Consider the following 16,253-nt stretch of genomic DNA (forward strand, 5'->3'; position numbering starts at 1 on the left):
CGACATCTCCTTTCCCTTTCCCCCATGACTGTTGATCAAATGATTTTCTAAATGTGTGCTGTTGTGTGACAGTCATTGTGTGGGTTTTTACTTCATCTCAGATTTGTTTCGGTCTTTTGGCTTTCTTACTTTAGGTTCCAGCTGCAATTACTGGAGCTAAACCTGCCATACAGATAGAGCCATTGCCCGTTTTTTTTGTTTTTTTCCCCCCACAACTCTTGGCTTGCTTCTTTAGTTGCACCTATAAAACAGAAGAAGGGGAAAAACTCCCTCTACAAAGTTAAGATTGGTACCTGCACTGACCTGTCCTCTGAATGAACCAGTCTATGGGCTGGAGCTCAAGATATTATATATGATCATTGTGCCTTTAGTTCATTGCCTCCTCGTTAATGGACTCCCTCTGCTTGCTGACTAGACCTGGAGGGGTGGGAGAGGGGGTGTCCTCTGGGAGCCTTGTGTTTTTGTTACCACAGTGATATAAAGGTGCTCGCTAGTGAGGCTTCCTTTCCAGCTGATTGGCTTAAGGGGCCCTCAGGGCGTCTGGGGTGGCAAGTGTGTGCAAGTGAGAAGCCCATGTACAGACACACACACACACACACACACACACATACACATACACATACACGCACACATGCACACACACACAGATGTTATATATAGTAGACACCCATAGACACACTCTCCCACTTAAGCACACAGACTTTGTCCAGCACAGGCATTCATGTCTATTCACACAAACAAAAAGGCAGAAAAAACAGATCGGTGTGAAATCCTTGTTTCTGTCATAGAGGCAGACAGACAGTGAAGTGGATGGAAGGGATCAATGGATGGATGAATAGATGGAAAGAAGGAAGGAAGAGGAGCACAGGGAGATGAGAGAAGAGTGAGAGGGTAGAATTATTGTCTCTTAGAGAATTATGGCCCCAGGCAGCTGTCCCAGCAGTAGCCAAGTCTGGACAGAAAGCCATTGATTACACACCCTGAAGGACAACGGGGATGATGGCTGTCAGAGAAAAAGAGAATGACGGACAGAGAGAAAGCGACAGCGCTGTTGACAAGAAAATAATGGAGAAATCTGCAAAGTCTCAAGGAAATAAATGATCTGATCTAGCAAAAATCTGACTTCAACATCTCCCCATTCCTCCTCCATCTTTTTTTAATTTTTTTTTTCATCTCTGCATAATCCTCTTTCTCATATTCAAGCTCAATCATTCACATTCATTGAAATGCTTCAATTTTGGCGCAGCAGGGCCAGGTTATTAAAGGACCATGGAGAAAAGGGATTTCTCTTTATCTAGTCTCTCTAGTCTCTCTCTCTCCCTTGTCTCCCTTGGTTTCCAGTGGAGGTGTATCTTAGCAATAATATATGAAGCTGGGTGAACGTTTTTAGCTTAATGAGGATAGTTTAGACTTGGCAAGGAGTTGGGCGTAGATCGAACATCGGCGCTTAGAGGAAATCTCTCCCGTGGGATTTCTTTGTTGCATCACCATTAATTTTGAAGCACAGTTTCACAGTCAAGCACATAAACTCATATTTACACACAAGCTCAAGGTAGTACATACAGTACATAAACGTGCATACAGTACATATGCACAAGCTACAATAAATGGATTTCCCTAGGCGCCCTCACTTACAGCACATACTGCACTTGCCACACTGACGGAGGAAAATGCTAGTGAAGATTAAGAAGTGTCTTACAAGTATGTCAGAGTGGGTCCAGTGCACTTTCAGTAAATGCTCTCTGTATTTGTTCCAGCAGGGGGTTTTGTTCCTCATGGTAGCCATGCTTAAAAGAAAATTTCCATCCTGAAAATGATTACAAACACCATATCAGTTGCAGAGGTTTCAGCTTATAGAGAAAACACTCAATCATACACCCACACTCTTATAGTGCTATTATGATGCTATTATGTATTTATATTGTTAAAGTACTATATGTTCAAATAAAAAGACCATTTCACATACTGTCCTCTTAACATCAACTCTCCTCTTTCTCCACCATCTAGAGTCCTCCTTCATGGTGTCTGCCTCGTCACGGACACCATCCGTAACATTCGGAGACTCCTTTGACCTCCTGTGCCTGGTCAAACCCCGTCACAACCCTCGTGTCCCCACCTCCGTCACCTGGCGCTTCATGCCAGCCGGCTCAGAAGTGGATGACGAGAACCAGGGAGAGTTCAAAGATCTGGTGACTTTCACCCGAGAGGGCACACTGCAGTGGGGGGAACAGTTGCTAGGATTGGGTACCCGCACCACGGTGGACCGTTCCCACTCCAACACAAACTTCCGGCTATCAGTGACACGGGCAGGTCGCCGCGAGGCAGGCAAATACCAGTGCACTGCCGTCCTGTGGAGGAAGAATTACGACAACAGCTGGAGCAGAGTAGCCAACCGTACATCTAACCTGCTTGGCATCAGCGTCCTACAGCCAGGTAAGTCTGAATGGCCGCTTGCCAGGCAGACACACACCTAATTGGAACAGACACAGAGCAGTATACAAATGGAGATACACACACACACACACACACACACACACACACACACACACACACACACACACACACACACACTTATAGTAAATACAGTAGAGCTTAGAGAGTTTCTACTGGCTCTAATTGCTCTTAGTCTCTGATTTAGCTACTAATTGTGTATGTGGACATGTGCACATCTGTGTGTGCAGGGCAGGGTGAAGTCTCCTAATGGAGCGCAGTGAATGGATCACTAAAAAATATAAATAAATAATACAGGGAAGCAACGTCCGGACGGAGACAGAGAGAGTGAGAAAACGTGATGAAGAGAGTGAGCGATTTGTCCTTGGACTTTTTTTTCTCGGCGGAGGCATTAAACTGTCTACACCGCCCTCATTGGCCCCCCACACACACACTCATAGAAAAACACATTCAGACACAGCCCAATTAGTGGCTAAACTCAAACAACAAACAGCCACACACAGACATACGAGCACACACTGACCTAATTTAGCCCAGTTTGGTATACTATAACAGCATGATACTTCATTTACTCAGGTGAATGTGCTTAGAGGCGAATACTCAACTGCTTTGAAAGCTAGACAAAACCAGCATGATAACCAAAGCATTGAGCCACCTAGAGCAACACAACTGCATGGATCTGGTTAGAGCAATATGAGCAAGTAGTCAGCAATCATGCAGCATCATCTGAAAATGCCAAATGTTCTATTTGACACCATGAGCATGCATGAGTAGAAATGTGAAAGACTGTGTGCTTTTGCCTGTCGAAAAGGCCTCTTCCATGTTGAGGTGAGGATAAGTAAGATACTCTTGCAGACTTTGGTGATCAATAACATTTTTAGTGTAGACACATGTACAGTCTCTCATTCCCGCCGCTATTGATTCAGATACACACACGAATGCAAACAGATGTAAACAGGCACACACATACAGAAGTGCAGAGAGAGAGTTTTATTTGCTTGACTGAATGTGCTCTGACCTTAACCATTCATGCAGAACATAGCGTCCGTGGGCCCTTCAGGAGTTATTAAGAAATCGACTTATCATCCTGAATGCTCGTTTACCTCCCTTCTATGTGTTTGTTTATCCTTCGCCAGAAAAAATCTGAGGACACACACACACACACAGACACACACACACACACACACACACAAAGATTTTGCTGGGAAGTAAATACCAGGTCCTCCTCCCGCTCTCTTTTCTAGCAGCTTCTCCATGACAAAGTGATCAGTTACCTTGGTAATGCCATCAGTAACCGTGACGATGTGATCAGTTGCCGTCTGAAAGTCAATCAGTAACCGTAACAGTGCGATCATTCTGTGTGTAAGGGCACTGTCTCACCGGGGAGGGAGAGTGAGTAAATCCTTTATGTTATTAGTTGCCTAGGCCTGGCTCAGTCCTGGTCATGCTGTGCTCGTCTCCGCCAACTATTTTGGTTGTGCAGCAGTCAGACCTTCATTTAGACTGATGATTCATTTGTCAGAGTGCTGGATGTCTCTCTGCCTCACGTCTCTTCCCCCATTCTGCTGTTTGCCTTCTGTTTTCTTAAATGTTAAACACTCCTGGCTAAATGAGCGGCTGGCATTTTCAGTCCCTCTGTCAAAAGAAGTGGGATAAAGGGGAGTGTGTGTAATGAGGTGTGAGCAAACACAGCATCTGACCAGATACATAATTGAGAGACTCTAAATCACGCTTCCAGAGGTACCTGCTCAATATGTATGAGCTGCCTCTCCAGTATAGTGTTTGCACAGACATGTGTGCATGTCTAAGTTTAAGTTTCAGCATGAATACTGATGCTACCATGTACCTTGTGACAATTCTCTGAGAGCTTTCATATGCATACTATGCATATATATAGGACCATACCTCAGCCCTGATGCCCAACAACACAACTGCAGAAGTGTTTCTCTCAGCTTTCTGATGGTCCATTACACCACAATCTTGTATTCAGACGAAAGAAGGGAGTGTTTGCCTAACATAAAAAGGTTTGAAAATGCAGAATGATGCTCCTCATTAAATTATTGTGGAACTTCAAAAGCGGAGAGTGAAAACTAGCATCAGAAATAGCTCCCTTGATCCAGCATACATGCATCTTAGATCAGCAAAAGCAAAAGTTGGATGTAGATAAAAGCTGGACCAAACCCCTACAGAAGCCTGTGAGTGTCACGTTTGGTCAAACTAGCGAGGTGCCTATAGCCCAGGCTAGGCCTACTTCCTGTTCCAGATTACATTAGCAGCACACTGCCTGTATGCAAGTCCCCAGGGTCATATCAGAGAAGTTCACCACTGTATCTGCACCAACACATACGCAGACACAGATTACTTTTATGTTCAATGTGAGCAATGTGTGCCTTGTGTAGCAGTTCAGCTTGAATTATCCACCATAGACATATGTGCAGGGGAGAACCATTTAGCACAAGCAAGAGCACAAACACCATCTTGCTGAAGTCTACACACATGCAGTACACACATACGCAATGGGGGATTTACCTCCCAGAGCTAAAGTGTAATTATCTTTTGGTAGAACACGATTCAATATTAGCCCACACAGCAGAGGATCTCCACAAACACACTCTCAAAAAAACCATAAGCATATGGTATACAGTTCCACATACAGTGGCAGTAATATTAAATTTCACCTGATTGAGTTTTCTCTTTGTGTCTTTCTGAAATGCAATAATAGCAACACATGTTCAGCATGGCAGATCACCAGGGAAGCCTCTGTTTCTACGACACAATCTAATATCATCTACTCATAACTCATAACATGCACACACACACACGCACACACACACAAACACACATCTCTTTATAAACCACAGACACACACTAAAAATACACAAAACTAATTATGCAGAATCTTCCCTAATGGAACCGGAGTTTAGATTAATGATGGTTTTGGGAGTTCAATACATTTTTCTCATAATATGAGTGTGTGCACGTGCACAAAATGTGCACGTGTGTCTGGCACGAGGAGTGGAATATTAAGACTGTCTGGTTATTGGTTGAACTAGAATGATGATGGTGAAGATGGAAGGTAGGGTGGGGAGGGGGTCCGGGGGGGTGTCCCACTTAGAGTTTTTCCTCATCTTTCCTCAAACACCTACGCTTGCCTGGCTACCTTTCAATCATATGAGCAAAAAAATCACATTGCTAGAATGGATTCCTTCTTCCACTTCTTCTCCTCTCTTGTTTTGCTCTCTTGTGGTTATACAAGAGGAGTTAAAGGATATATGCCTTGCTACTTTTTCCTACTTTATCTTGTCTTGGCTCATATCTCTGTGTCGCACTCTCTCTCTAATAGTTCTTGAGGGTATCGTCTCATTTAATATGGGCTGGCACTAGCATATGCCGCATGTGCTCTCCCTTCATGCCAATGAAGTACTTGCCACCCAGCTGTTATTGATAGTGTTGGCGTCACTGAACTGATTGGAGATTCCTGCTTATCAAAGCATGGATAGTAGCTGTCTGTCTTCATTAAGGCCCAGCCTATCACCCTCATGTCCTCCTTTCGTGCTGCCGCTCTATCTCTGTCTGTCTACATTTTGTTCTCACTCTCCCCATAAGTCTCTTTTAATGTCTTCTTTCCCCTTCGCTCTCACTTTGCTGCATGTTTTCTTCCACGCACGCCCCCAGCTTCTTTCTCACTCTTGTGATTTTTAAATATTTTATAATTCTCTGCTTCCCTCCTCCTCCTCATAATTCTCTCTATTATGTTTACATTTTCCTTCAAATAGCTTCTTCACCATTGTCAGTATTTCATGAATAATAAGGATATGGCAGCTGTGCTTGTTTGCACATAATAGCGGATTTATCACAGTGTTATTGTTGGTGACAGGGTTGTAAATCTTTTCCGTGCCCTGTTTTTTTTTTTCTTTCTGATGTAGTTTGGGTTTGCCCACAAGCTCACCTGAGGCTGCACTCTGTGTACAGGCTGCCTCTCCCACATGCAGTTTATATATTGCATATACAAATTATCCAAATGCAGTCTTTCTGCCTGTTGTGCACACACATGCACATGAACACACAGGGTCATAATAGGTAATAAATGAAGAGCCTTTGAGGGGTGCACTGAAACTGAAAATAATTTCATAAAAGGTTTTTGATTAATCACGCCTCTTTCAGGCATTCAAGGTCAAGCTCCTTCCCTTTGTCGTCTTCCATCCTCACTAGAGCAAGCCCCTGTGCTCTCACGCACACAGGCACATTTTTCTGTCAAATCCAATCCAATCCGGGCCTCATTTCCTTGTTCGGCCAATCTGCAGACACAATGAGATTCTCTGTGTTGTGTCTCTCCATCTCTCTTAAGCACCTCTCTGTGTGTGTGTGTTTTGTGTGTGTGTGTGTGTGTGTGTGTGTGTGTGTGTGTGTGTGTGTGTGTGTGCACATTTATGTTTCCTGCTGCTGCTGTAATTGAAGTCATAACTCAGAGCTAGCTACAGTGCTGCTGCTCCCTATGTAAATCAATAGCTAATAGTAGGAGCAAAGCAGGAAAGGCTTAAAAGTGCTGCCTCCTGAATACACATACACATGCACACACACACACCAGCCTCTTGCACTGACTGAATGACCACTGTTCTCTGTGGTTTAATGGGTATAACATGTTTTATGCTTATTGGCACACCCCCTTTCAAACACACACACACACACACACACACACACACACACACACACACACACACACACACACACACACACACACACACACACACACACACACACACACAGGCGCATGGCTCAATCAGATATGTCTTTATGCTCTTCCGGCTTCTTTTGGGTCATTAATCTCTTAGAGTTCCCCTGACCTGACCTCCTGTATCACCCCTTTCTCGTGCATCCGTTTTCCCGTCAGGCTTGTCTGCGTCCAGCAATCAGTCTTTCAGACAGGCAGGCAGGAAGAGGGAAAGTGCAGTCAGTGCATCTGTGTGTTGCTACTAGTGGTGAAGAATAGAAATGATATTGTTGGAGATTGCGTTTGTGTGTATGTGCGTATGTGTGTCGCTGTCTGGGTGTGTTCAAGGCTGCACATATCTGTGCACATATCCCTATAATTAGCCCGGTCTTAATGATATTGTAGAGGGAGTTCGAAAGGGGAGGGGTGAGGAGAGGTAATATCCATCTGACACAATGGGATCATAGATACATCGCTGTCATTAGCATAGAAATTAGTCTCCCAATTCGACATGGGCGCTACTTTTTTGTCAGGGGGAACCCCATCCCTCATTACTTGTGACTAGCATCTCGCTCTCATCTGTGACAGAGTTCCAGATGGGCCAGAGGGGAGTGGGGGGATGAAGCATTTTGTGTGTGTGTGTATGTGTGTATGTAAAGTGGCAGGGGTTGGCGAGGAGCAGCAAGCCAAAGTGAGCTGTCTGCAAGGGATCAGGAAGGCGTCTAAGCCCTCCGTCCTGACATGCTTGGGGTCCTGGCCGTGGATTAGCCCTGGGCTTTGCTAATGCTAATGCTAAAGGAGGAGCAGGCAGCCATTAAGACTATAAGTCCTCTGGAGTGGAGCTGGAGAGACTGCCTGCTGCTTTCCAAAATCCCCCCAGGAGCATGTTCTCACTTTCTGTCTTTTACATCTCTCTCATCTTTCCCAGGCTCTCTCTCTCTCCCTCTGCACACTCACTCTCACTCCTCCGCTCTCTGTTGGTAGGTGCGTGTGAATATCTGTTCAGTTTGGTGATATATCCCTTAACTATCCTACTTTTCTCTCATCAAGTATTTTAAAGAATTGCATCCCTCTCTCTCTCCCTGCCTGCCTCCCTTTTTTTTAATTCATCCCTCTCATCTCTTCATCGCTCATATGTCTCATGCCCTCACTCAACTAAGTGGAAGCATTACATCTGTGGCCCAGTAGATAGGTTGTCAGCTCAGTGGTCATTAAGTACATATTAGACTATATTTAAAAAGAGCCAAAATGTTAGGCAGAGACCCACCAGCACCTCTGGTTAGGCACTTCATTTAGGTTTCATTAATATTGATGGTCCCCAGGTGAAGGTGCTAAATATTCATGTTAATGTCAGGTGATTAGACAGAATGTCATCAGGAGAGACAGGAATCTTCAGAGGAAAGGTGATGAATGGTCAAAACAAAGACTGCCAGAAAGGGGAGAGATGAGAGTTAAGTACAAGGGTGACGCAGACATTTCAACCCCAATGTTCGGAGCCTGTTTAGTATTAAAAGACGTCACCTGGAGCAAAGGCAAGAAAGAGAGATGGGAATTGAATTGAATTTTCTCTCCAAAAATAAAGGATAACACTCTTTGACTTACAATCTCAGGCTGTATCCTCCTCTTCTGAACACTTGGCCGGACAGATTCTGAACTCCTTTGAAGTTATACTCAACATTTTTTTTACAAGCGTGTGTGTGTGTGCAGCGGTTAGCGTGCCACTGTAGCATCCATAGCTGTGCATTTCTCCTCCCCCCCGACTCAAAGATATTTTCATCTGCTCTACTGCTCAACCTCATAAACAACAGTTGTGTGGTGCAGCTTTTGGGGTGCTATCTTACTTCCTTCAAAACTGGGGCTGTGCTGTCTTACGTCTACTGAAAAATAAAAGGAGTAAAGAACAGCTTGGTCTCAACTCTGCAGTTCTGCGTTGCTATTAACCAAGACTATTGTTTTGTTGTTTTGTGCACTGTAATGGCAGTACAATTTCAAAATGTACATTCAAGGTTAACATCATTATGAACTTCTTTCTTCTACCTGATATTGAAATAAAATAAAGACACAAATGCATACACACAGTCTTTGCTTCTTGAAAAATTAAGAAGCATTTTCACTCCCATACACTGAGGCCAAGTTTGACTGGCACTTGAACTAAAGCAGAGCTGGTATAAAAAATGTTTCCAGCTTTTATGAATGTGACCCTCAGGGCTCATTAAAAAAACACAGCAGCGAAGAACATGTGATCACATTTGAAATAGGTATTGCCATGCTGTCACACACAGAATAACTCATGCTGTTTGAAGAGTATACATACAGTAGCTCCATGATGACCAGCCTCATTAACAATTTGTGAATGAACTGGCTTCCTATGCAGGGTCTATTCCCCCCCAAAAACACTGCATGCTGCATGTAGATCATATAGAATTTGTGTCCCCTTTATACTGCTTGCATCAGCAGATGCATTGATGTAACTGGTGGTACAGGAGGATGGCTGCAGCTGAAAGAAGAAACCTTACTCTCTGTGGGAACAGGCACATGTCAAATGATGTGACAGCCAGGCTGGTCAGTGAAGTCGCTGTTCTCTACTGTGACATTTCTTAGCAAGAGTATTCTGGAGGGAGCGGAGAGTTAAAGGCTGTTTTGGGAAAGAAAAGACAGTGTTTCTGTTTTTCTTCCCTTTATTACTCTTCCGCTTTTCTGCCCATTTTTCCTCCATATTAATCGTCCTCCTGTTTCTGCTTGAGTGAGTGCTAATTTATAATGATGCTACTTAATAGGGCTTGGATAATTAGCCTATTTTATCTTTAAAAAGGCATTTCTGTAAACACTGATGAACGGCAACAGGCTTTCAGCCTCCAGTTTTTATATTCTCCCTGCTGCGGATTCAAACTTCAAATGGAAACGTCAGAGAATTGCTTTGTCCTGAGCCAATCCAATCCTGCATGGTTCCACTACAGGAGGTTCGGCAGTAATTCTCCTGCAAAAAAAGTGATTGCCAGGATTCTGCAGGGCTCGGCAGTAATTCTTGATGGGGAGATTGTCAGGCTTTCTACCATATCTTTAGTGGGTACCGAGGCAACGATGATGACTAATTCGAGATGCTAGCTTGAAATGTCGTTGCACAGCAGGGTGGTCCTAAAATGCCTCGTAGCCACGCGTCTTTTCAATGTGTGTATTCTGTATGTACAATGCAAATATGCAGGATTACAAAGAGCGATTGCTTAAGCATGCTCACCAATCTGTGGATAAGGGTGAAACATTTTGGGCAGATGGCTGTGACCCTAGGCAGTCAATCAGTCAGTCAGTCATAGCAAAGCTTAGCGTGAGCTAGCAGGGTACATGGAACATAAAATGAGGGAGATGTTTAAGAACACAGGAAAAGCACGGAGAGAAAATGGGAATGCAGAGTTTCTTATGGGATCAGATTAGTCAGTAAATCCATCAGAAAACAAGATTCTACTGTACAAATAATGTCTGTATGTCGAGTTAGTAGAAAAACCTGATTCAACTGTATATTCCTCAGGAGTGGGTATTATTTGAAATTCTAAATGCAGATTCAATACCTGAGTTTTGGTACCAATATGATTTTTATGTACTTGTATAAATACATGTTTTTCTATAAAACCCTTTTTTGCTTGGCACTAGAACCGCCACAGTTTTAAAATTGTACACTACTATGTTTTAATAAAATATTCACGTCCCCCAGTCTTTTAATCTTCCTAAAATAATGTTGTGTAGCATCTCCTATACTGTAGTTAAAAATAGTGAAGATGAATGCATATTAAAATATGGCCATTTATACCTACAACTGCCACCGGGTAAAATGTACTCATACATGAAATGCATTTATTTCCATGTCGTTTAAGTTTAAATATTCCAAGTTGCTCGGCAACGGCATGCACTGGAGTGTGTGATCTGATGACTACATCAAGTCATAATTAAATTATAAAAGGAGCAGAGGAGAATGACCTGCAAAAGAACTTTAGCCATGTGCTTGAAGTGCAGGAAAGTTGTGTGTGGAAGATGTAGTCAAAGTGCTGATTATCTGCTCAGAGTGTTTGAAGGACACATATAATCAAATCAATCAATTATTTAGCCTCCTCACGAACGTTCACTGTGTGCAAAACTTATTTTTAATTAAATGATTATTTATTCATTATTGTTTTGCCATGGTACCATTTATTGTTTATAGGCTATTTAGCCTAATTCACCCTTTGCCTTACTCTGTTGTCATGAATAGAACAAGAACAGAAGAACAGGAGGGAGAAATTTGCATTATGATGTTAGAAATTAAAAGAAGCTTTAATGGTCAGGTCTTCTTCAAGTTTCTTGGTGAAGTTGCTGAAATGCCTAAATGAATAATTGACTAGGTGAAATTGTGCGCTTGACTCTGTCATGTCGACTTTGTTGCGACATTAAATCAGCTATAAGTGCAGTGTTTTTTTATTATTGTTATTATGAGTCATGTTGTCCATTGTCCATAAGGACCAAAACACAGGTGACGATTAAACAAACTAATTGTGTCTCTTCAGGCATACCTTTGTGAAGATAGTGTCTTAATACAATGATGGAGTACATTTTAGTAGGCTTATTGGAAATGTAGTAACCAGGTGCACAGGTATGCAAACAACTTTTTCAAAAGTTGGAAGTTTGTTTTTCTTAATTTATACATTACAAATGATAGAAAACAATATTTTAGAGGTTTCCTGTGCATATTTACATTGAAAATATGTTTTCCATGTATCCTACTGCTTGTCAGTAAATACACCCAATCACCCAATAAATGTGTTTTTAGTCAATGCTGACAGATATCAGTAATCTTCTCATCCAGCAGCAACAAAATGTTGGCTTGCTGTCTGTGTGTTAATGACTGTTGTTTAGGATAGAGATGGTTAATGCTGGGGTTGAGCCATAGTCTGCATTTAGTCTACCAGTGAAAGATGCCAGAAAATGCACTTTAGAAATACAAGTGTGTTGAATAGCTTGATGTGTATTAAAGCTTGGTGGCAGGTAAATAGCATTTTGATTAGCATTTTAGGTGTCTAATAATAATCTCAATTATTTCAACATCTCCTGAAATAGCAGAGCTGTCCCAATTCATGTAATATAAAAACATATACAAATACAGCTCTGTCTGTCTCTGTTTTTATACATCTTGTTTCAGGGGTCTGTGTGTGTGGGTGGGCGGGCACATGTATTTCTATCTTTGAGAAAACCTATTTCAGTCAAAAAACAGTGTTGTGAGAATATTTTTGGCCTGCCCTCACAACTTCAAAGGGCAATTTGAGGGTTAAGACTTGGTTTTAAGCTTAATGTTAGAATTTGGTTTAGGTTGGATTATATTTAGGCATTTAGTTGTGATGGTTAAGGTTAGGGTAAGGGGCTAGGGAATGCGTTATGCCAATGAGTGTCCTCAAAAGTATATAAAGACAAACGTGTCTGTGTGTGTTGTCTACATCCTTTGTACTGAACTAATCCTCCCCCAAGCATGTGACAGCGGGGCTCTGGTCACGGTCACACCTGATGTACCTGCAGCTAATCCTATCCCACTACCGATGTCACTGTAACCAATCCTGTCACAGCACTCTGGGCCGCCTCAGCTCCTTCCTGACATCTCAGTCACAACTCTCTATCGTCTCCTCCCTCTCGTATCTGCTCTGTACCCAACCTTGCTTGACTTAATAATTGCATCCCTTTTTCTTTCTCTTTCTGGCAGGCTGACAGACCCCCTGCCCTGCTTTTGTCTTGTATCTTACCTGATAATATCCATACCCCCCGTTACACCCACCTCCTTCACTCTTGTCTCTTTTGCTGTTCTGCATCTCTTGATACCAACAGACTCCACATCCTCTCAGCTTTGATTTGTCTGAAATTTCCCCCTTCTTTCTCTTTCCTTTTGTATTTCTTTCTTTCTCTTTGTCATGTGCTGCACCACTATCTTTTCCTGCCCTGCTGTCACCAGAAATAAACCCAGCTACAGGTCGTCTGTCACAAAACAGAAACTGGATGGTGTACCTGTCACCAGCACTCACATTTTCCTGCACCCATATGAATGACTGTCTGTTCTTCCCACCCACCCCCCAAATCCCCTCTCTAATTCTTTGCAGAGAGTAAGCTGCGAGTGCAAAAGACCAACCAGTCTCAGGTGTACCTGGAGGACAGTCGTGTCAGGATCAATTGCTCCATCGCATCCCAGACCAGCCAGGACTCCCAGCATGCTGTGCTGTGGTACGTGAGGCGGGCAACGGGGTCAGAGGCTGATGAGCTCCTGCTGAGAATTGAGCGCTCTGGGGCCTTTGAGTATGGCGCCTACGCGGATGAGGAGAGATTGCGACGCCGCGTACAGGCAGAGAGGCTGTCACCTCGCCTCTACGTGCTGACACTGAACAGGGCAGAGAGCAGTGATTCTGGGACATATTACTGCCTGGTGGAGGAGTGGCTGAATGACCCAGATGGAGCATGGTATCGACTCTCCCGGGAGTCCTCAGGGTACACGCAGGTTCTGGTTCGACAACCAGGTGAGCAAGCAATCAGAAATGTTGTTCTCTTTAACAGTATGCTTATTTATTCCAACTGCAGGGAAGCAGCTGCTACTTTAGCCTCACATGTTGTCTGTTTTGGACCAGTTGAACATTGTAACCTCAGTGTTCAAATCCCTCCTCTAAACTACTTTCCCCTCACCTTGCCTCTCTCTCCCACATGCTCTGCTCAAGGCCTCAAGGCTGTCTCGCTCTGATGACCTTACACCTGCCCTGGGCAGTGCTCAGGTGGCAGAAAAATGGGATGAAGCCATGCCAGCTGTCATATGCCACACCAAAGGGCACAGTCTGGCTTAGATGAAGAACCTAATCCTCTTGTCCAGTACTCAAATCTTTCAAAGTGCCCAAAGCCTTGATGTTTCTACTGCCACCCAAACCTAGAAATTTTAAATCAAGATAGTTTATCTTAAATAAACTCAAGTGACTTTCTCAACTTAACTGAATCTCCATGCCTAGAAAGGGCAAATAAATAATTACAACTCATTTACCCTCTTGACATTTCTTTATTTGGCATGAATGTATTCAGATGATACCAGATGAAGGTCACTTTTTTCAGATGTCTCTTAGAACCGTGATCTTCTGCCAGGTATTCTGTTTATAATGCAGTGTGAAATCTTTGATATGGCATCTGTCCAACCAGAAACTGGGGATCAGAATGCCTGATCATAAGCCAGTATGGCAGGAAAGAGCACTTTTTTATGTAGACAGTGTAGTTGACACTGCTCCCACATTTAATTGAACTACAGCACACATACTGTATACATGCAGAGATACTGGAATATTTATACACCAATACTAGTTTTTTTGTGTTGATAAGGATTTTTTGTCTTTCATTTCATTAGTATCAAATTTGATCTAAAAAGTATTATATATTTATATAATAAGATTTTAAAAATACATGGTTGTTTGTTGAAGCTCACCACAAGACTTAGTTGTCATTATTTAACACTTAAATCACAATCAGGAAGGTGTAGTTTATTATTCATACATGTTCATGTTGATTTATATAAATAAATCACATACCATACATAGTATATGCTGTATAAACATCATGGATATTCATTAAGGTGCTTAAAAATATATTCACCTCGGAAGTCATCCAGAAATCTGCCTGTCAGGAGGAAAGATGAGTGGAGTTGTGTGCCAGCACTAGTATTTTTTTCCCTTGCCTCCCGCTGTCTTTCCTGCCTCTCATTTTGGTTTTACAACAGGATCATTTCAATGTATGTGTTGAGGAGCCTGAGCAAGCCAGGTTTTTGGTGCCTCTTTTTTTTTAATTATTATTGCAGAAGAACTGGTTCATTGTAACACCCCTGAAGGGCTGTAGCATACCCATACAGACAGAAACAATGGCTTTGGGGAAGGATGTAACCTTGCTGGGGAGCTCAAAGACCAGTGATGGCTATGGGCACAGTGGGACTTTTTTTTTTTTTATTTTGTTTGCAGATTTTGAAAGTTTGTTCCTGGTTGCAGAATCATTTGCTGCTTTTGTTGTTTATTTTTCAGTAGAATGTCAGAAAATGTCATCACAGTTTCGTAGTGGCCAAGTTGAAGTCTGACCAAGAGTCAAAAATACAAAGATATTCAGTTTACTGTCATATAAGACAAAGACAAATTCTCACATTTGAGAAGCTGTAACCAGCAAATATTTGGTGTTGTCACTTGAAAATTACTCACATGATTTGCTCTGTTGATCAAGCAATGGATTAATAGACTAGTTATTTTAGCTCTTGTTTAGATACCATCCCAAAAAACCCCTGTCAATGTTGCTTTGAGTGAATATTGTGACTTATTGTGCTGTATTGCTGGACTATAAAAAATACAATACACTTACAATACATATCCACTTTTTATAACCTTTGTCTGTTTCCCTTTATCTTGCCCCTCTTCAGAGGTTCGACTGCAGGTGGAGGAGTTGGAGTCAAACGTCACAGTGCCGGAGTCTGGCTCTATCCGATTGGGCTGTAGCATTCCTTCTCAGTCCTCCCGGGACTCCCGCTTCTCCGTTTCCTGGTACGTGGAGCGCTCCGAAGATAATGATATGGAGGAACAGCCGGGCGATGAAGACAGAGAGCGGGAGTGCGTGTTCTCCATAGGACACGATGCTGTTTTTGGAAATGGAAACTGCAGCCCCAGAGAGGAAGCAGGGCCAAATTCACGCCTGCAGTTCGAGCGGATGACCTCCGACCAGTACAGCCTAACCATTCAAGGAGCACGGCCAACAGACACAGGCCGCTACTACTGCCATGTAGAGGAGTGGCTACTTAATCCCCGCAATGCATGGTACCGCCTGGCTACCAATAATTCTGGGTTAACTATCGTCAATGTACTGCAACAAGGTAAGTTAAACTAAAACTGCTGCTCTTTTGAATGTTTTGTTTCATGGTGGTTATAATATATTGCCCAATTCTAATGTGTCATCTTGTGTTATAGTTCAAGTAAAAAATAATATTAATATGCCAGTCATGGAGCTCTTAGGTATTCTATATGTCACCTCAGCCTTGGATGTTCTGGCTTCCCCAGTCACGACATTTAGTTTGAAAATAGGAATA

The 16,253-nt window shown here is 42.8% G+C and overlaps 1 protein-coding gene across 1 annotated transcript in view; it reads left to right on the forward strand.

The window, feature by feature from the left end:
* igsf3 (immunoglobulin superfamily, member 3) overlaps positions 1 to 16,253 on the forward strand; it is a 70,285-nt gene that overhangs the window by 51,067 nt on the left and 2,965 nt on the right. The window contains exons 6-8 of the mRNA XM_053329028.1: positions 2,008 to 2,433; positions 13,270 to 13,680; positions 15,594 to 16,040. Coding sequence (XP_053185003.1) covers positions 2,008 to 2,433; positions 13,270 to 13,680; positions 15,594 to 16,040 — 1,284 coding nt within the window. The remainder of the gene's footprint in view (positions 1 to 2,007; positions 2,434 to 13,269; positions 13,681 to 15,593; positions 16,041 to 16,253) is intronic.

This window comes from Scomber japonicus, chromosome 11 (assembly GCF_027409825.1).
Source record: "Scomber japonicus isolate fScoJap1 chromosome 11, fScoJap1.pri, whole genome shotgun sequence".
NCBI lineage: Eukaryota > Metazoa > Chordata > Actinopteri > Scombriformes > Scombridae > Scomber > Scomber japonicus.